Source organism: Eulemur rufifrons, chromosome 5 (genome assembly GCF_041146395.1).
Source record: "Eulemur rufifrons isolate Redbay chromosome 5, OSU_ERuf_1, whole genome shotgun sequence".
In the NCBI taxonomy this organism is placed as follows: Eukaryota; Metazoa; Chordata; class Mammalia; order Primates; family Lemuridae; genus Eulemur; species Eulemur rufifrons.
In genome coordinates this window covers 50,096,779-50,119,586 of record NC_090987.1, presented here as the reverse complement: position 1 = coordinate 50,119,586, position 22,808 = coordinate 50,096,779, and the positions used below count along the sequence as shown (strand labels likewise).

Sequence of the window (22,808 nt, the reverse complement as noted above, 5' to 3'; positions counted from 1 at the left end):
AATTTTTTAAAGATTTATTTCCTAAAGATTTCTTCCATTGTCAGTTGGTCTGCTCTCTACCTCGTTCTTTCTTTCAAGCTACTTGTTCATGAGCATTTTTCTTGCATGTCTGGTCATTAGGCTGGAGACACCTTTCTTCCCTGCAGTGCCTGAATGAGGAGGCCTTCACTGGGTATCAACAACACACTGGTGGCCCTATTTCTTTTCAGTTAATTCCGTTCAATTTCTCTAGAGAGAAGCTCTCCAGTTTTTTCCCTAGAGATAAACCCTGGCTTATTTGTAACCTTTTCTGAAGAATGAGGGAAGTTATCAAATCAAGTGGCTATTCTATAGACAGGTCTTCAAATAATCCTGCCATTTCAAATCTGTTTCTTATTCCTATACGCCACAAAGCTGAACCTGGAGCCTCTTTGGGGTTTGGCTGAGAAGGTCACTCCTACTCCTACCACAACTCTTTTACGCAATCTGTTTTGATGTTTCTTCCAATCTATTTACTAAATAGCAAGCATCTCCATCTTTCCTTTTAGATATCTAATGCAATCCCTAATTATAATTGCTCTTTGTATTTCTCTTTGTTTTTAGAGTTATTTCAGGTTGTATCCCTTTATTTCATTTTACTGTGGTCTTATGTAGAAGGGAAGAAAATATGTGAACTTAGGCCACAATGTTGAACCAGAAGTCACATTTACTTGAAGGAGTTAGAAAGTGTGATCAATCATTATCTATCTACCAACCTACCCATCCACCCATCCACCCATCCATCCTTCCCAGATATGTGTATCCAACTTCCTGTTACAGAAAATCTCCACTTGAGAACCTCACAGGCCCCCTCAAACTCAACTGTCTCAATCATCTTCCCTAACACAGCTGGGTCTTAGGTCAGTTTCCTCTACCTTGGTTCCCTCTCACAATTTATCCAGCCACACAAAACAGAAACACAGAGGTTAACCACCCCTCAGTTCCCACTTTCAAAGTGTCACCAAATCTGGTCAAGTTTAACCTTCTAATTATTTTTCCAATTAGGCCACATCTCTTCATCTCCTCTGCTATCACCCTAGACCAAGCCCCCATGGAATTTTGACTGGACTTGGAAACACTATATTTTGATGAATTTTTGTCTTCCATTCTTTTTCTAAAACTCCAGCTCCTTTAAAACACACATTATTGGGCGTTACCATTACTTTCTCCTCCTTTTGGCTATTATCTTTACATACTCAGCTACTTCTCTCTCATTTACTAACAACTTCAATATCAATATCACCACCTCATTTCCACCACTGGATCCACTGTCATTCTTGACAGTTTCAATATTAACAATGAAGATCCATCCATCACCCTGGCCTTTCAATTTCTAGACCTCCTTAGTGATAATGATTTTTAAACCCATCCCACTTCAGCCACTTGACTCAGAGGTCAATCCTTAATTCCTCTCTTTCCTTATATCCTACATCCAATTCAAACAATCTGCCTCCAAAACATTTCCTGAATACGAGCTCCAACATTTCCACTGTTGATAACCCTAATCAAATCTACCATCATCTTTTACTTGAACTGCTACAATGGTCTCCTAATCCTTTGCTGCTTCTCTTTGCAGCCTCAAGTCCATCGATCACATAATAGAATGATCATCTTAAAATATAGTTCAGATATCACCAGCACACACTCTCCAGCGGGTTTCTGTTACTCTTAGGACATAATCCAAACTCCTTTCTGTGGCCTCCAAGAAAGGAATGGTCCCTGTCTATCTCTCTCACACACCTCTTTCGCTTGCTTACTAACCTCTAACCACAAAGGACTTATCTCTATTCTTTAAACTGGTATCTTTAGCCATTGTATTTAAAACACTTATATCAATCTATTTGTTGTTGGTTACCTAAAGTTACTGATTTCTAGAGTTTGTAGGAAAAAAGCTCTTGTTATTTCCAAATATAGTTAACTTTTCCAAAAGTTAGAACTTCCCAGTGTTGACAAAGGGAAGAAACAAAAGCTCTCTGAAATGTATGGTTCACATAAGAGCTTTCTCTAAATGAAAAAAAAAAAAAAAAAAAAAAGACTAAAAATATTAATAAAAGGTGCTTTTTGATCTAAGTAAATATAAAGTTATTTTAAAGGTATCTTAGAGTCTTAAAGTACAACCATGTTAAAACATACCAATAAGCACAAGGGGGCATTATGTGGTGCTGGCAATGTTCTGGTTTTTAGTGTGGATGCTAGTTATGGGGTGTGTTAAACTTATGAAAATGCACTGTGCCATACACTTATCATGTATACCTTCTGGATATATATTATATTTCAATAAAAAGTTTGAAAAATAAGTACCTCTTTACTGGAAGTACATATGATAAATACTTAACTTTAGGGAGAAGGACTAGGGGTATAAAGAAGGGAGACATTTCATTATACATACCTTCTTGTATTATATGCAAGTAGTAATTTTAGTTTTTAAATTATATTTCAAAGAGAAATACATATGTGTAGTAGACATTAGATGTCTTTCTTTTCTATATTTCCCCAAAATTTAACTCAATACTTGAACTTAAATAGCCTACTTAGATATGCAAAATTATTAGTTCATCAGTTTTCTTTAAAATATTGAATATATTAATATAATACTCTGGCTAGGCCGGGCACGGTGGCTCACACCTGTAATCCTAGCACTCTGGGAGGCCGAGACGGATGGTTTGCTTGAGCTCAGGAGTCCGAAAACAGCCTGAGCAAGAGTGAGACCCTGTTTCTACTAAAAATAGAAAGAAATTAGCTGGACAACTAAAAATATATAGAAAAAATTAGCCGGGTATAGTGGCACATGCCTGTGGTCCCAGCTACTCGGGAGGCTGAGGCGGGAGGATTGCTTGAGCCCAGGAGTTTGAGGTTGCTGTGAGCTAGGCTGACAACACAGCACTCTGGCCCAGGCAACAAAGTGAGACTCTGTCTCACAAAAAAAAAAAAAAAATACTCTGGCTAGTCAAGATAGAATATATAATAGTTGAACAGTAGTTCCCAAAGTGTAGTCTATGAACTCCTTGAAGTCCCCAAGATCCTTTACGAGAGGGTTGTAAGGTCAAAATCATTTTTATATTAATACTAAGAATTCTTCTTTCTTTCTTTCTTTCCTTTTTTTTAACAGTTCTAACATTGGCACCACAGATGGTGCAAAAGCAAAAGCAATGATGGGTAAAACTCTTGGTGCATTAGCATGAATCAAGACAGTGGTACCAAACCGTTGTATCCTTCACCACCACACACAGGAAAAAAAGGAAAGGCCAATTCACTTAAGAAAATGCTCAATGAAGCAGTAACAATCATTAGCTTTATTAAATGGGGACCCTTGAACATACAACTTTTTAATATTCTGTGTAATGAACTGGGAAACATGCAGCAAATACTTGCTACATACAATGCTTGTCTTGAGGAAAAGCACTTGAGTTGTGAGCTGAACTAGCCACATTTTCCTTGGAACAGTGTTTGTACTTGAAAAAATTACTACCAAATAAACCATGACTATGAGGAGTTATATATGTGACACATATTTTATTGAAAATGAATGAAGTGAACATGTTACTTCAAAGACACAACTTACATTATTTGTTGCTGATGATAAAAATGCAAGTTTTCAAGCAAAAATTAGAATTTTGGAAAATTTATATCTACCATCATGACTTGACAGTTTCCTAATATTTATATATTTTTCTGATGAGATTGTGGTAAAACTAATGTTATTTTTCAATATTGTCATGAAATGTATCAATATTTAGAAGATCTGCCTAATTCAGTGAAGCCATAATTTATAATGGCCAATGGATACTGTTACAAAATCATGCATGGGTAAAAGTTATTCAAAGTTCAAGACAGACCAATGGATTGTGATGTAATAGTGTATGAAGAGTTTCAGAAACCAGTTTCAGATTCTACTTTGTAACTAACCTTTAAGAAATTAGAACTTGTCCAGTTGTGGTGTAGCATCAAAAAAGAATACACACAATTATCAGAGAAGGCTACTAAAATGATCCTCTCTTTTCCAATTACATAGCTGTGCTAGGCTGGATTTTCTTTATTTATTTTCTTTCTTTATTTCAACCATAACAACAGATCACAAAAGATTGAATTTTTCAGAGTGCAAAGTGGTCCTGAGATTTAAAAAAAGTTTGAGATTAGCTCCATTAGAAGAACAGATGGCAAGAGACTGTGGCCATTGTAGCTAGATTCCTAAGGCAGAATATGGTGGCTGTTACCCAGAAAAGCTGATGGGATTCACAGCATCTGATCAAATAGACTTCATTTTGAGAAGAGTATGAGAGCAGGCAGAAATTTTCATTTCTAGCACTTAGTTTCCTCAGCATGAATAAAGGGAGTAAATCAGAATCTCCAAAGGAGATGTACAGTTTTAAAAAGAATGAAATCAATATTATAATTGTCTTTTTCTGAAAACAAAACAACTACTTTTGTTTACAAAAGAGAGAAAGAATTTGGGTGATGATATTAGAAGATGCAGAGATGCAAACAGGACTCCGCTCAGATAAATGACTAAAACTGAAAAGACCGAGGGCAGGCCATTGTCTAGAGCAGGTTTCCTTAATCTTTTAAAAGCTGTGACCTGTTTTGATAAACATAAAAATCTACCACCACCTGTCCTCTCACGAATTGACATATTTATATAATGCCTCTAAATGAAGACTCAATGCATGCAGCCAAGTGTATAGTTCAGCAGGCAATTTATAAAGGGCCACAAAGATGCAGTCTAAGTATGCAATTCTCAGGCAGTCTGGCTAGATCCAAAGAGAAAATTTAAACTACAGCTTTGTCCCCAATCCCAATTATCTTTATGGAGATCATGAAAAATCAGCAGTTGTAAGTAACTGTTTATTAAAGCCAACATCATTACTAGCTTAAGAGTTAAAGTTATAATGGCTACAAATGAAAACTACTGTGTTATCATATAATTTGAGAATGACAACCACCTTCATCTTCATCTTCACAAGAAGCTGAATAACATGTACCATACAGGAAGCTGTGTAACATCATGGTTCACAGAGCACGAACCCTAAAGCTAGACTACTGGAGTGAATCTTTGCTCTCCTCCAAACTAGATGTCTGGCCTTTGGGAGGTCATTTAAACTTTCTGGCCTTAGTTTCCTCATGTGTAAAACAGAAGAGGGAAAATAACACCTTACACTCATTAGGTTTGTTGTAAAGACTGAATAAAATAACATATGGAAAGTGCTTGGCACATAAAAGATGCTATATAAGCATTAGCTATTATTATTGTCATAAAATATTTCCTGACTACATTAAATCCAATTTAGATACTGCTACACTGAAATTTTAAAGAATTAAAAATTATTTCACTACACATAATTCTATAGTGAGCCACACAAAATATATAGAATGATGTTAAGAAGTTAAAATCTCTTTTTTTCTTCAGGATAAGATATCTTTAAAGAAGCACCAAGTTTAAAAAGTCTATGGTTAATTCACTCTACAGTATAGTCTCATCTGAGTTTCTAAAATTTTACAGCACCAACAAAATCTACTGTTCTTTGTTTCACACACTAATAAACATTCTAAATTTAATTTCTTTGTTTTTGACAATGATAAATCTTTATTAAAAGACATTAAGGAAATAAAGGCATTAAAAAGAAAGTGATACTATGCTTATGGATAGGAAGATTCAATATTAATATTAAAACTGTATCAATTCCCCACAAATTTATAGACAGATTCAGTGAACTTCCAACAAAAATCCTAAGGTTTTTCTTTTTTCCAAACAGGTCTCTTTATTCTGACAATAGGATATATGGATAGATATATTTTTTTTGTATAGGACTGCATTGTCCATTATAGGTTTTCCCCCCTGCAACCTATTTTTAATGCATTTTTTTACAACAGTTTTACAGAAAAATTGAAATGATAATACAGAGATAATACAGAGCTTCTGTTGTTCCATATCCTCACCACCATTCGGTGTTGTCAATGTTCTGAATTTTGACCCTGCTATTAGGCGTGTAGTGGTATCTCATTGCTTTAATGTGTATTTCCTTGGTTTCATATGATGTGGGGAACATCTTTTCATATGCTTATTTGCCATTTGTCTGTCTTCTTTGGTGAGCCCTCTACTGTCTTTGGCCCATTTTTTTTTAAATCTGGTTGTTTGTTTCCTTATTGCTGAGTTTTAAGAGTTCTTTGTATGTTCTGGATTATAGTCCTTTATCAGATATATCTTTGCAAATATTTTCTCCCAGTCTATAGCTTGTCTTTTCATTCTCTTAACAGTGTCTTTCACAAAAAATTGGGGGGTGGGGTGGGGTGGGATCTTGCTCTGCCGCCCAGGCTGGAATACACTGGCATGATCATAGGTCACTACAGCTTCTAATTCCTGGGCTGAAGCAATCCTCTCACCTCAGCCTCCAGTAGGGACTACAGGCATGTGCTACCATATCCAGCTAATTTTTTTCATTTTTTTTAGAGACAGGGTCTTGCTATGTCGCTACTGATTTCCTATTTTCAATTTCATTGATTTCTACTGAAATTTTATTATTTCTTTTCTTCTTACGTTGGATTTAATTTGCTTTTTGGTAGAATCTTATTGATTTTAGATTTTTAATCTTTTCTAATATATGTATTGAATGCTATAATTTTCCCTTAAGCATTCTTTTCATTTCATCCCCCAAATTTTGGTAAGTTGTGTTTTCATTTTCATTCTGTCCAAAAAATGTTTAAATTCTCTTGAGATGTCTCTTTGTATCCATGCATTTAGAAGTATGTTGCTTAATCTTCACATTTTGGGATTTTCCAACTATCTGTTACTGATTTCTTGTTTAATTCCACTGTAGTCTTGAGAGTGGACATTGTACGGTTTCTAGTCTTCTAAATTTGTTAAGATGTGTTTTATGGCCAGAATGTGGTCTATTGTGGTGAATGTTTCATGTGAGCTTGAGGCAAATATACATTCTACTGTTGCTGGATGAAATTGTCAATAGATATTCATTATATCCAGTTGATGGTGTTGCTGAGTTCAGTTATGTCCCTACTAATTTTCAGCCTCCTGGATTTGTTCATTTCTGAAGAGGGAGGTTGAAGTCTCCAACCATAAAAGTAGATTCATCTATTCCTCCTTGCAGTTCTATTAGTTTTTGCCTCACATAGTTTGACACTCTGTCGTTAGGTGCATATAAGCTAAGAATTGTTATGTCTTTTTGGAGAAATGACTCCTTTAACCATTATGTAATAACACTCTATCCCTGATAACTTTTCTTCTTGTGAAGTCTTCTCTGTCTAAAATTAATATAGCTGTTCTCATTTACTTTTGTTGGCATGGTATATCTTTCTCCATCCATTTACTATTATTTATTTATTTATTTTTTTTTGAGATGGAGTCTCACTCTGTTGGACTGGGTAAATGGTGGCATCACTGTAGTTCACTGCAACCTCAAACACCTGGGCTCAAGTGATCCTGTTACCTCAGCCTCCGGAGTAGCTGGGCACGTGCCATGCCCAGCTAATTTTTCCATTTTTAGTAGAGATGGGGTCTCACCCTTGCTCAGGCTGGTCTCAAAGTCCTGAGCTCAAGCAATCCTCTCACCTTAACCTCCCAAAGTGCTAGTGCTAGGATTACAGGCATGAGCCATCACACCTGGCCTATTTTTTTTTTTTTTTTTGAGGTGGGGTCTTGCTCTGTTGAGCAGGCTGGAGTACAGGGGCATCATAAGAGCTCACTGCAACCTGAAACTCCTGGGCTACAGCGATCCTCCTACCTCAGCCTCCTGAGTAGCTAGGAATACAGGTGTGCACCACCATACCCAGATAATTTTTCTGTTTTTTTGTAGAGACGGGGTGTTGCTATGTTGCTCAAGCTGGTCTCAAACTCCTGGCCTGAAGTGATCCTCCTGCTTTGGCCTCACAGAGGTGTGAGCCACTGTGCTTGGCCCATCCATTTACTTCTAATCTATATGTGTCTTTATATTTAAAGTGAGTTTCTGTTAGACAATATATAGTTGAGTATTGTTTTTTGATCCACTCTAACAATGTCTGTCTTTTATTAATTGGCGCATTTAGAGTATTGACATTCAAAATGATTACTGATACAGCGGGATTAATATCTATCATGTCTGTTAACTGTTTTCTATTTCTTGCCCTTGTCCTTTGTTCCTATTTTTGTCTTCTGCTCTTCTTCTGCCTTTTTGGTTTTAATTGAGCATTTTATTTTATTCCATTTTCTCTCCTTTTTTTGCATATTAGTTGTATTTTTCTTTTTACATTTTTTAGTGGTTGCTCTAGAATTTGCAATATACATTTACAACTAATCCAAGTCCACTTTCAAATAACACTGTATCACTTCATGGGCAGCATGAGTGCCTTATAATAACAAAACAATCCTAATTCTTCCCTCTTGTCCATGTATCACTATTGTCATTTGTTTCACTTATATGTAAGCAAACGTGTAGTCACCCCTTATCCATGGATTTGCTTTCCACAGTTTCTGTTACCCATAATCAAATGCAATCTGAAAATAGTAAGATGTTTTGAAGGAGGGAGCAAGGAGCGAGTGAGGATGAGGAGGGAGAGACCGTCCACATTCACGTAACTTTTACAGTTTGTTATAATTGTTCTATTTTACTATTAGTTATCATTGTTAATCTCTTACTGTGCTTAATTTAAAAATTAAACTTTATCATAGGTCTGTATCTATTAGAAAAATACAGTACATGTAGGCATCCACTGTGGGTCTTGGAATATATCCCCCGTAGACAAGGGGGGACTGCCATATATAAAAATATATAATACACACACACACACACACACACACACACACACAATCAAATACACTGTTGCTATTATTTTGAACAAACTTACCTGTTTTATTAATCAAGAATAAGAAAAATAGGCCAGGCACGGTGGCTCACACCTGTAATTCTAGCACTCTCGGAGGCCGAGGTGGGAGGAATGTCTGAGCTCAGGAGTTCAAGACCAGCCTGAGCAAGAGTGAGACCTCTCCCTAGAAAACTAGAAAGAAATTATATGGACAACTAAGAATATATATAGAAAAAATTAGCCGGGCATAGTGGTGCATGCCTGTAGTCCTAGCTACTCGGGAGGCTGAGGCAGGAGGATGGCTTGAGCCCAGGAGTTTAGGTTGCTGTGAGCTAGGCTGATGACACAGCACTCTTGCCCGGGCAACAGAGTGAGACTCTGTCTAAAAAAAAAAAAAAAAAAGAAAGAAAGAAAAATAGAAGTTTTCATTTTATCTTCAGTTATTCCTAGGTGTGCTCATTGTTACCAGGCTAGGATGTCTTTTAAAAAGGCAGAAAACATATAAAAAGTAAACTACAAGCAACCTCAAAGTTCTTTTTGGGATAAGGAAGGTGAATTATGCATATGAATGATTTAAAAAAATCCTTTAAATCAAAGTAGGTCCCTTGCTTTGACTAGGATTCATATTTGAGGTCAAACACAAATAGCAAAAACAAAAACAAAATAACTTCTAAATATTCATAATGTAATCCCCAAACTTGCTTTTGTGACAACTTAGGGGACTTTTGAATAATAATAATTTACTTTAAAAATGTAGGGTCAATTATCACTTCTAAAAGTCACGAAAGTTAGATCAATCTAAGGGTCCAGTGAGTGTCACAAAAGGGAATCTTTTTTTAATTTTAATCTAGAGTAAAGGTATTGTTACTTAATTTCTCAGAGAAACACTTCAGAGTTAAGTGATTGTTATTCCATGGTGGCTACTTAGGAAAAAATTACCTTAATTTAAGAAAACAAACGATTACCTAACATTACTAATTTTGAGGGAAAAAGGTTATTGGAATTGTTCCTGAAAATTATACTATGACTCATGTTTTACATAACAAACAGATTTTGGTGGGTTCCAAGCAAAAAAGGACATTTAATGAATGTCCTTGAAGAAAATTCCCTCTAAAGAAGAAGCAGCTATTACTAGTAGAAAACATTTGTGACTGGGATTCATTTTGGGATTAGGTCCTGGGCTACTTGACACAATGGATAAATTAAATCCAGTTTTGTTTCTTATCAGTTTCCTGTCAATGCATTAGCTTTAAAAGTGAACTCTGAATAGGCCCAAATGACACCAAACTTCGGTGTCGTTAATACTTACTGGGTAAGAATTACAAACATTCTAGACCAACCAAACATCTTGAGCAAAATAAAACCCAACAAAAAAGCACATAAGGCATTGTACTTTGTCATACCAATTCTGGCCTGTTTTCAATCAAATTCAACATTTACTATGGCTGGCTTTGAGGAGGGGTTGGGGAGTGATCATGATGTATCTAAAACTAGAAGAAAACATAGAAGGAAAGTCTGAAGACCTGGGCAATGATGTTTTGGCTATGAATCCAAAGGCAAAGAGAACAAAAGCAAAGATAGACAAATGGGATTATATCAAAGCAAAAAGCTCTGCACTGCCAAGGACACAATCAACAGAGTGAAGAGACAACCACAGAATGGGAGAAAATATTTGCAAACCATACATCTGATAAGGGTTTAATATCCAAAATATAGGGAATTCAAACAAGTCAACAGTAAGAAAACAAACAGCCCAAGTAAAAAATGGGCAAAAGATGCAAACAGATATTTCTCAAAACAAGACATACAAATGGCCAAAAAGTATATGGAAAAAATGCTCAAAATCACCAATCGTCAAAGAAATGCAAATGAGGTATCACCTCACACCTGTTAGAATGACTATCATCAAAAAAGTTGAAAGAAAACAAGTGTTGGAGAGGATGTGGAGAAAACGGAACCCTTGCACACTATTGGTAGGAATGTAAATTAGTATAACCACCATGGAAAACAGTATAGAGGTTCTCAAATATTAAAAATGTAACTACCTCAGTATGCTGAAGAGGTAACTGCATTCTCATGTTCACATCAGCATTGTTCACAATAGCCAAGATATGGAATTAACCTAAGTGCCCATCAACAGATGAATGAATAAAGAAAATATGGTACACACACAAAATGGATTATTATTCAGCCTTTAAAAAGAAGGAAATCCTGGGAAGGCAGGGGAGTGGATGGGTAAAATCACACCTAACAGGTACAATGCACACTCTCTGGGTGATGGGCAGATCTATAACTTTGACGCAAACTATACAAACACAATTTATGTAACCAAAACGTTTGTACCCCTGTAATATACTGATATTTAAAAAAAAAAGTACATCCTGTCATTTATAACACAGATGAACTTGGAGGACATTATGTTAAATGAAATAAGCCAGGCACAGAAAGGCAAATACTGTATGATGTCACTTATGTGTGCAATCTAAAAAAGTTGAATTAATATAAATAGAGAGTAGAATGGTTATCAGGGGCTGATTAACTATAGTTAATAACAGTATTATACTCTTGAAAATTGCTAATTAAGTAGATTTGAAGTCTTCTTACCACATACAAAAAAGTGAGGTAATACATATGTTAGCTCTGTTTAGCTATTCCCCAATGTATACATATTTCAAAACAACATGTTGCAATGGACAAATATATACAATTTTCATTTGTCAATTAAAAAATAATGACGTATCTAAACATTTTGCATAGTTTTTCTTAAATGAGAAACTATCAGCATTTTCAAAGGAAAAAATGAAAAACTTGAACTCCTAGCACCTGTTTGCTCCTTAATATTAGAAAAGCAACTTGTTAGAGTGAAGCAAGACAGAAATCTATTCCGTGTGGGAGCCAAAGGATCTGATCTGAGATACAAGGGGCAGAGTCATAACAAAAAGCCTGATGGTCCAAGAGGAAGATGCCAAGACCCATCAAGGCTGGTATTAGAACTGTAGACTTGAAGTGAAAGTCAGAGTTCAAGAAATTCACCTCATAAGGAGTAGGATTAGAGAAAAAACATTTGATCCACTGGGCGGTAGAGCTTGTCTAAGCATTGTATTCCAAGTGCAGAGCTGTCTGATCTTGTCTTCCTGGGTTTTGCAGGTGCTACCCATTGGCTGACACCACCCACCTTCCTTGGCCCTTTCCCTGTTTCCACTCATCAGGGTGAGGTCTGGGACCTATGAAATGGTGTGGCAAAAAGGGCCAAAGAGTTGTGGTTGCTAAGCAGGTTCTTGGCAGGCTTCCCTGCCTGGTCTTAGAGCTTATGATGTTCCAATCGACTATAACTGCAAGTGACCTTGGTACCAGAAAAAAATCTCGTATTTCCAGATCAACGTTATCCAAACAGCATACCACTGAATTCTTATCTTCCATGACATACTAAAGAGGTGGTCCAAGATGAAAAAGTTGATGCTTGCTATGTTTTTTTCTTCATTGGCATATGTTATTAAGTTTTTCTTATAATTTAACATTTGTTATAGAATTCAACTTTTATTGCACATTAAACATGAATTGAAGTTATAATTTCTTAATGTAGTTAAAGAGTCTATTTTTTAATCATACATCATTTTGTGTTTTTCTAAAATGTTTTAAATCATTATGTGGTACTGATTGATCCATCCCATTTACATTAAATTACTGAACAGGAAAACTAGTCGAAGATGTTAAAATCAGAACAACAGCCATAAAATGGAAATTAAGGATCAGAAACTATAAGTAAAGAAAAATGGAATCAAAACAGGGAGCTATTTAGTTCAGGTTTTTGTTGCATATTATCCTAAAACTGCAATCTAATGGCAGATCCAAAATACAAAAAAAAGAGCATTTCAATTATATAACAACTTAATTGTCAATGGTTTGGTTTCTGATTTGGGGGCAGAAAACCTCAGGAAAAAACAGCTTAATTAAAAATGAAGTCAGTGTTCTTTTTGTTCAATATATTTATAACTTTTTAGAAAATCAGTGTTCAGAGATAGGTCTGGTTGGGAAGTCCTTTATAAAGAACACTTGTGATCCCAAAGGAGGAGAAAAGAATCCTCTTATTGACCCTGGTTATGTATATGTGTGCATGAAATTAATATACTGTGGGCAGAAGAGCAATGATGGGGGTTAGCCCTACCAGACATTAAAACATGTCATAAGACTTCCATCAACAAAACAGTGTGGTACTGATGCATGAATAGACACAGAGACCAATGAAAAAGAACAGAAAATCTAGAAATAAAGCAAAGTACGTATGAAAACACGGCATCTCAAATCAGTGGCGAAAGATGTTCGTTTGTTCTTTCATTCATTCATTCATTTGAGATGGGGTCTCACTATGTTGCTCAGGCTGCCCTTGAACTTTTGGGCTCAAGTGATCCTCCTGCCTCAACCTTCTGTGTAGCTGGGACTACAGGAGTGCACCGCCATGGCAGGCAAGATGTACTTTTAAATAAATAGCATTAAGACTTTAAAAACAATACTTAAATAAATAGTAGTAGTTGTTTGAAAAAGAAAAAATCTGATCCATAGCTCACATATAAACCAGGATAAATTCTAAATGTATTAGAGAGCTATATGTAAACAAATAAAAATAAAACCATATAAGTACTACCTGGAAGTGCGGGGGAAAACCCCTACTTTTTAGACTCAAAATATAAAAGTAAGAAAAGAAAACACTGAAAAAGTTAACTACATAAAAATAAAAGACTGCAGGGCTTGGTGGCATATGCCTGTGGTCCCAGCTACTCGGGGGAGGCTGAGGCGGGATGATCATTTGATCCACGAGTTCTGGGCTGTAGTGTGCTATGCTGATAGGGTATCCTCACTAAATTTAGCATCAGTGTGGTGACTTCCTGGGAGTGAGGGACCACCAGGTTGTCTAAGGAGGAGTGAAATGCAGCAGATCAAAATTGTGGTGCTGATCAGTGGTAGGACTGTGCCTGTGAACAGCTACTGCATTCCAGCCTGGGCAACACAGAGAGACCTCATCTCTTAAAGCAAGATAAAATAAAATTAAAATAAAAAAACCCCAACTTTTCTGGATGAAAAATACCAAAGCATATTCAAAACACAAATTACCAAGTGGGGAAAAAATACTTATAACACAGATGTTGGGACTATAGCCCTAAGACACATTTTTATGACTTATCATGTATTTTTAAAACTCCTAAGTAATTAAGAAAAAAAAGCAGAAAAATGGGCAAAATATAGAAATAAACAATTCATTAAAAAGTACATATAATTAGTTCTTAAACATATGAATAGATGCTCAACCTCAGTGGGTAAAAAGAGAAATGAAAATAAAAATTATACCATTTCTTAACTGTCAGATTTTTGAAATTCCAAAAGTTTGGTAACAACAGCAACAAAAGTTTGGCAATATAATTTCTTGGAAATGACGTGGCAGAACCGGTATATTGCAGAGCTACAACTCATTGGTGGGAATGCAAATGATACAACTCTCTTGGAAGATGATCTGTTAAGACTTAGCAATATTACAGAGAACTGACTACACAGGTTATTCACTGCAGTGTTATCTGTAATGGTAAAAGATTGGAAACAACCTAAATGTCCCTCTATGGGTGAATGGGTATATAAACTGTTACAGCTTACCATGGGGTTCTACATAGCTACCACAAAAATGATATTAATATGGAAGAAACTCCAGGACATTCAATTAAGTTTAAAAAGGAAAGAAAGGAAACAAAAGGAAAGAAAAAGCAAGGGGCATAATATTCTGTGTAAGGAATGAATGTTTTGCATAACAAATATAAATGCTTATTGAAGTTTTAAAAATGGTAATAGATAGGATGAAACCACATGTCACAATTTTCCTGAGACAATTTAGGTCAATTAAGGTTTAGGTTTAGTCCACTGTTCTGGTTTCACTCTCAAAAGTGTTCTAGTTTGAACAACAAATTATGTGGTCACCTTAACTATAGTTGAGAGAGAGAGAATAGAGTGGAGGTGTCAAAGATGTAAGTGAACCATCTGTTTTACCATTGTTATGTACATTTGTCTTTGTAATTATGTAAATGCTTTACATAATCAAAACAAAAAAATTAGGCCAGGCATGTTGGCTCACACCTGTAATCCTAACACTTTGGGAGACCGAGGCAGGAGGATTGCTTGAGGCCAGGAGTTCGAGACCAGCCTAGGCAACACAGCCACTGTCTCTACAAAAATAAAAACATTAGCCAGGTGTGGTGGTGCATGCCTGTAGTCCCAGCCACTCAGGAAGCTGAGGCAGGAGGATAATCTGAGCCCAGGAGTTTGAGGTTGCTGTGAACTATGATGACCCCACTGCACTCTAGGCAGGGGTAACAGAGAAAAACTCTGTCTCAAAAAAATAATAACATAACATAAAATAAAATAAAATTACAATATCAATGCAAACTCAAAATTTTTTCTGCATAGCCATTAGCTCTGTCCATTAAAAAGGGCTAGAAGTAACCCAGCAGTAGCAACAAGTACCCTCACTGACCAGACTGTGGTCCCTAACTACCATTTTTTCACAACAGGAACCAAAGCTCCCTTGGGAAATGGCGAACTCCAGATGTGAAGCAGCGAATGTTTAAGATGAGCCTGGGACAGCTTGTTGGAAGCTAACAAAGATGACACAAATCACATCAAAAGGACTCAGGAGCCTTTTTGAAGGTTTGAAGAGGTTTCTTCTAACCAAAGATGGGGAAATTTGAGCAAAAAGAAAAATGATAACAAATAATTAAAATACCAGGTATTTTTTAAAAGCCATGATTTCATAATGATGTTTTAAAAAAAGAAAAGAAAGAAACCTATCAAAAAGCAAATCAATATGTATTGAACCCCAATGAAATTTGCTAGGGCATAAAGTCAGTATGCTAAAAATGGATAAAGAGAAAGAATTAAATATTTATCTTACATAAATATTTTGTTTACTTATCCTTCATTTCAGGTAAACAAAGGGCCCTAATGGATGAGGGGAAGTTCATACAGAATAATCCCAGCTAATAACTGCAGAAGTAATGATGAAAATAGAAAATCATCATTTTTTAATTTATAATGAAATAACTGATTCAAGCCATGGTTATCAAGGAAGGGTGAAACCACCAGGTGAAAGGCTGATGGGGACCTTTATCATGAAGGGATTGGACTTTCGCTACCTGAACCATGGACCAATCTCAGCGTTACTAAAAGCAAGACATCTGGACAGCAGCTGCCTTTCTACTGCAACACTGTACCACTGCCTGCTCCCCAAAGTTGAGCCTGAATCTAATCAAGCCTTTAGATGTAACTTCCAGCCTACAGGAAATAGGACAGAGTAACAAGTAAGTATAGGAAGCAATCAGCCAAATCCAGGATGTGGTTTATTTTCCATCATAACTGGCTAGTTTCTTCAAAAAGCCAATGAAATATTAGATGGGGGAGAAGGGGAGGAGAAACTGTTTTAGAGTAAAAGAAACTTAAGAAATCTAATAGCCAAATACAGTAAGTGGATTCTGTTGATCTTGATTTGAGTAAAACAACTACAAGAAACATTTAGTCAATTGGTAAAATCTGCGTATGGACTGAGTGGGTATTAAAAGATATTAAAGAAGTACTATTAATTACACCAGGTATGGTAATAACATACTGTTATGTAAGAAAAATTAATTTTTTGAGATGTATAACTAAAGTATTTTGGGGGTGTAGTAAATGATTTATTTTATAATACCCCAACAAAACAAAAAGGTGGGAGAAATAGAGACACATACAGACAGATGAATGAAACAAGTATGGAAATACATTAATGATTGCTGAAGCAGGTAGTAGGTACATAGCAGTTCGTTGTTCTATTTTTGTGTACATTTGGAAAAGTAAAAACATTAAAAACAACAACAACAAAAGAGCCCATGGGTGGAGATCTAGGATCCAAAGTCCACAGGATTTGAGGAATATATTGGATAGCAAGGATGAAAATGAACTATGGTAGTTACTCTTACCTTAAGAGAAAATCAGAAAAGAGAAGCTAAGACTCTTATATAGGGCAGCCAAAGGAGAAAGCTTGCTAGGTAAAGTATATGCTAAAGTGCACAGAATAAGAGAGGAAAGGAAGGCTGCATTCTAATTTGGGTCTTCTCACAGATCTGTGCCCCACCTAAGAAAACTATGGGGAGTGTTTCAACTTAGGAGGGAGGAGAAGCCGCAGGTTTGCAAAAAGAGCCTAATTTGGAAGACAGCTGCTTACAAGAAGGAAGATTGCTTTATAAACAGAACTAGAATATCTAAATTTTATCCTAGAAAGTACAAAGATTGCGTTTAAACTAAAGATAAGGTTACATCACGAACTTACTCAAAATTTAAAACTGGCCATTAACCCTTATGTTTACTTTAAGTAAACATTTTTTTTTTTTTAAAAAGGGGAACTGGCTCAGAAGCATACCAGTTGCTTCTAAAATTGTAGAGATATAAACAGGTATAATTATTCTTTCTCGGTGGAAAAAATACGGAATTCTTTCCTTGAAAGAAGAAGCTGAATAGCACTGTTATACTGTGATAGTTAAAACACATAACATGCACACATATTATAACACATGTACACTCACAAAACACACAAACATTGCCATACAAACACTCACACACAACACACATTATTTTTTTAGGCAATGCTAAAAAAGCATTTGTGTATTTTGGCATCCATGTTTAAATTAAATGTTTGTATGTGTCTATCAGGGATTCATATGGCTATTCTTTACTTTCACTGTGCATATTAAGTTAATTTACAGTTAATGCTCTTAAATAATTCAAAGCTTCTGTTTTTTTCAGCTGATGTCATAAAAATTTTCTAACCATCAAGGGCATAAAATAAACTGTCCATCCTGGGAGAATAATTCAATAAGAACTCATTTATCTGATAGTCATAAAACATCTGACCCTTCTATGTGCCAGACATACTAGCTGTTAGAGAAACCAAGATGAAGATAAGAGGACAGAGGAAAAGACACTTCTGCCCCCATTCTCTCAGAATTCACAGTGGAACAGTAAGAAAAAACAGGAAACCGAAACACTAACTCCATCTTTGAAGAACCTAAGAGCCAAAGGTAACTAAGCAGAGTCTCCTCACAGCCCAACCCTGGAGAGACACAGGAGTTGGGGGCATCAGTGTGGCACAGCAAGCCCACTGTGCAGGTAGTTACACCTTCAGGTCCTTGTCTCTCTTCTTCCACACCTGTAGGAGATCAGAGGGTTATTCTCCAGAGAAATTAAACCAACGAGGCCTTGGGCTGGGAACACCAAAAACTGCAAAGTGCGGAGATAAGAATGAAAAAAAACCAAGGAAAGTAAATGAGAGTATGCTTACTGAATATTGTGACATCAGCCCTCAGGAACATTTGCAGCCAGGCGTACTACCCTCACCCCACCCCACCCCAGCAGGAAACTGGGAGACCCTTCTTGGAAAAAGCTGCACAACCCCAAAGGGAAAGATCTGTAGACATGAAACAGAGGGGGCTCCTCAATGAAAAATGCAGCTCATTCTCCAACCATCTTTTAGTGAGGCAAACTGATTCCATGCCCTGTCCGCAAGCACAGGACTCCCAGTAAGCTCTGGAGTACCTAACGATCACCAGACATTTGAGAAAACAGAAACAGTGCAAAGAGTACAAAGGAAAACCTGAACAGCAACAACAAAACTCTCTAACTGATAATCCCAGAAAGTCAGAAAAATATCTTGTTTATTAAACAAGAACAGTATGTTTCCCCCAAAAGGACAAATGGAGAAAGGCTCTTGGAAATTAAAAAAGGGTACAAAAATTTTAAGAATGAATATGAGGGCTAAAACATTAGGAAATCTATCAGGAAATATACCCAAAATACAAAAAGATAATAGGATAATTCATTTAACAAATTAGTGCTTAACATTATTATGCAAACTAGTATATAACACTAATTTATTAAACTGGTTATTAAAGTAAACACAATCAGAGGAAGTGATAAAACCACGCTGGGAAGACAAGAGAACTAAATCTTCATCTACCACAAAAGGAAGCCAGTTGAGAGTTTCTAAAATCAAAGATTCAAGAGGTTAGTATAAGGATATCGTTTAGAATCATGAAAGCAATACAACACTGAAAAATTGAAAGTGATGGTCTGCAGGCACCGGATCAAAGCACTGGAAAGAAGTGAGATGAGATTGTTTTAGTACTATGTGATTTCTAAATTATATGCATATAGCTCACCATGGGAAAAAAACAGAAATTAATGTAAAAAAGATCAACATGACATTGTCCCTGTTCTTAAGGAGTTTATACATTACTGAAAGAGACTACAGAATGATTACAGGAGCACGCAATAAACCATCTGACAGAAGCATAAACCATCTCATCTCAGTCAAATGAGTAAGGTTTTCGAGAAAAGCGGATACTTGAACTGGGGTTTTAAACGGTTTAAAAAAAAATTAACTGGTCAAAGAAGGGATGACAGGTGTTTCTTATTATGCATGTAAGTTTTCTTTCTAACAACAAATGATAGCATTTTATAAACACACTTTTGCACCTCACATTTTTAAACTGAATACATCTTAGAGACTTTTTCAGATGTTTATGAGACATGCTTATTTTTTTAAAAAATGCTTTTTATAAAAAATTCAAGAGGATAAAAAATTTCAAAATAAAAAATTAAAAATTGTCACTTGGTCCCCCATTCCTACTTCCCAGGACAAGCACTTTAAATTTTCTCCTAGATCTTTTTCTACACAAATGAAAAATATATATATATATATCTACATACTATTCAATACAAGCAAATGTGAAAGTATAATGTTCTATCTGCTTACTATATTTTATACATGTACTTGTTTACGTATTAATACATGAGTATTCTTTAAAGTCAAGGATTCTATGATAAGAAATGCTAAAAAATGTCACTGCATGTCAACTTACCAACACAGTCACAGCATTCGTCCCAAAGGGCCCCGAGACAGAGCATGCACTCCTTACAGCAGGAACAATTGCCCTCACCAGGCCGGCACTGGCAGAGCTCCTAGAAATATGATAGATGTTTAAACTTCAAATTCCAAATAACTATATCTAAGATTGTTACTTTTTAAGCAAATCCTCCCACAATATTTGCATTTATAGTAATTTATTCTTGACACCATTTTTATTTTTTTATAAATTTTAAAGGTAATTTTCCTGAGCCTGTTATAAAGAAAGGGACTAAAATGGCAGGGACTTACGAAAAGTATAGATGCTTAATCACAAACTGGTCATGCTTGAGTCAGACAAGCTCAAACTTATTTGGACATCTAGAAGAGCAGAGCTGCAAAAGCTATACTTGTGACTTGTTTCTCCATAAAAATCTGTCTATCCTGTCTTTGGAGCAAGAGAACATTTTCTGAGTTCACATTTTTTAGAAACAGCATCAAGGTTAAGGATATTGATAATTTTTATTTTTTAGTTTTATAAAGGTTGCCACTGGCTGGGCGCGGTGGCTCACGCCTGTAATCCTAGCACTCTGGGAGGCCGAGGCGGATGGATCGCTTGAGCTCAGGAGTTCGAGACCAGCCTGAGCAAGAGCGAGATCCCGTCTCTACCAAAAATAGAAAGAAAAATTACCTGGTCAACTAAAAACATATATAGAAAAAATCAGCTGGGCATGGTGGCACATGCCTGTAGTCCCAGCTACTTGGGAGGCTGAGGCAGGAGGATCGCTTAAGCCCAGGAGTTTCAGGTTGCTGTGAGCTAGGCTGACGCCACGGCACTCACTCTAGCCTAGGCAACAGAGCGAGACTCTATCTCAAAAAAAAAAAAAAAAAAAAGGTTGCCACTTAGTTACAAGAAATAAAACTTTTAAAATTTTAATTACATTATACATAGAAAATATCCCTTTACTACCTTTGCTTATACAAGTTGAGTCTTCCTTATTTGAAATGCTTGGGAATAGAAGTGTTTAGGATGTTGGATTTTTTCAGATTTTGGAATATTTGCATTATACCAGTTGAGCATCCCAAATCCAAAAATCTGAAATCCAAATGTTCCAATGAACATTTCCTTAGAGTGCAATATCAGTGCTCAAAAAGTTTCAGATTTTGGAGCATTTGGGATTTCAGATTTTTGGATTTGGGATGCTCAACCTGTATTTACGTTATTATTTAAGCTAACTCGGGAGAAACAAATTAGAAAAGTAACAAATTTATTCAAAGAATATAGTGCCTCTTTTTATGTAGCTTCCAAATGATAACATGTTAAACTAATTACTGTATATTATACTAAATAATTAACAAATGAATGTCAAATTTATTGGCTTCCACTAGAGAAATCTGAGTCTCTGAAGCAATTCATTATGCCTTTCCCTGTTAGGGATTTGTGAAGTGTTTTAAACAGGAATGAAAGGGTGGGTGAGACTGTAAGATTATGCTAACTAATGGAAAGTTAAAACTAACAGCTTAATTAAAAGTTGCTTGAAGGTGCCTGGGTTATCTAACTCTGAAGATTATATGTTCTTCACACCCTCTTAATAGATGCCTGTGCTGCACTTTTACATGTTGTTATGATAAGGTACTGTAGATTACTGATTTATAATTTAGTGATAGAATAAAAAATGAAAAGCTATAGGAAGGAGAAACATGGGAGAAATGACTTAAAGATAAACTTTTAATATAGCACTATTAAAAAGACAAAAATCCAGATTAAGACTTTAATGGTTAAAAAAATTACTGCTAAACTGGCTGGATCCCAACCAAGCAACAATATCCTAGCTAATATATATTTTTTCTTTCTATCTTACTACAGAAAAGACTAAAAACCTTTGTCTTAAAACAAATTTAATCACACAAATTAAGAAATTTTAGTAATTTGAGTAAGTCAGTCTTCAAATATATCAAATACTCGCCATTCTTCATAACTCACATCACCGTTTGTAGAAGATCGGGAAATAAGAAAAATGAGATTCTCAAACCAACTTTTTGGTCAGCACTCATGCCTTTTCAATTTTCAAAAACACACTTCTCACTTTCCAGGAGAAAAATACTACATAGTTAGAAGACGAAGAAAAAATACTACATAGCAAAATTTACTAGTTGGCATTTAGGATCTCAGAAATCTCACTGCAAATCAACAGAGCAAAAATATATGGAAATCATTTGTTTCATGACTATTGTTTTTAAGTCAAGAAACAAATTGAAACAATGAATTTCCACGTGTAAATAATTATGAATAGCAGCCACATGTAGTTCATCAAGTAATTCATTCTTTTCTATTCACTCTACATGTCTTTAAAAATCACATTATTGAATAATGTTTGGTCATAAACATACTTGGAAATGTACAATTTTTTTGACAGCAAGCAAACTGTGGTTAGGATGAATGTTTCTAAATATAATAAACATTTGTAAAGCGCTTTGAACTGAAGTATTGGAAATCCAAAAGAAGAAAACAACTCAAAATGTAACTCTCTGCAATGAATCAAGGATTCCAAAAAGCAAGAAACAAAACAAAAAATTACTCCATTTAAATCAAGCAGAATCTTTTCTTCAGGACACTTAAAAACAAAAATTTACCTTTAGCTGTTTTAGTTATAAGGACATAAATCAATCTTCTATACCCAGAAAGAGTAGAGTCAAGATTTCAAAAAGGCTTTAAAAAAAATTTTAAAGTGTTTTTTAAATTATAAAACACTTTGGAAAATACCTACTAGAGTAGAAGAAAAAAACTCAAATTCTTCCCACTTTGGTAAATTCTTATGCATTTCTAACAAAATAATGATTACATACTATCCTGATCTAAAAAAAATAAGCATTTGCCTATTGTAAAAATCTGTCAACATAATAGCTGCATAATGGTACATCCAATGTGCCAAAATTCAGAAATAATCCTTAAATTCTTAATCCCTTCCATGCCTTGTCCACTTTCTCATTCTTTATTATCACCTTCAAAAACTTTGCTAGCTTCCATTTTACTACTGTTTCAAAGTTTCCACTTCTTAAATAGAAAACATGGTAGAGATGAAATTAG

At 35.5% G+C, this 22,808-nt stretch overlaps 1 protein-coding gene across 1 annotated transcript in view; it reads right to left on the bottom strand.

Moving 5' to 3' along the window:
• Positions 1-22,808, bottom strand: part of TWSG1 (twisted gastrulation BMP signaling modulator 1) — a 48,958-nt gene that overhangs the window by 13,045 nt on the left and 13,105 nt on the right. The window contains exon 3 of the mRNA XM_069468265.1: positions 19,737-19,836. Within this exon, the coding sequence (XP_069324366.1) occupies positions 19,737-19,836 (100 nt within the window). The remainder of the gene's footprint in view (positions 1-19,736; positions 19,837-22,808) is intronic.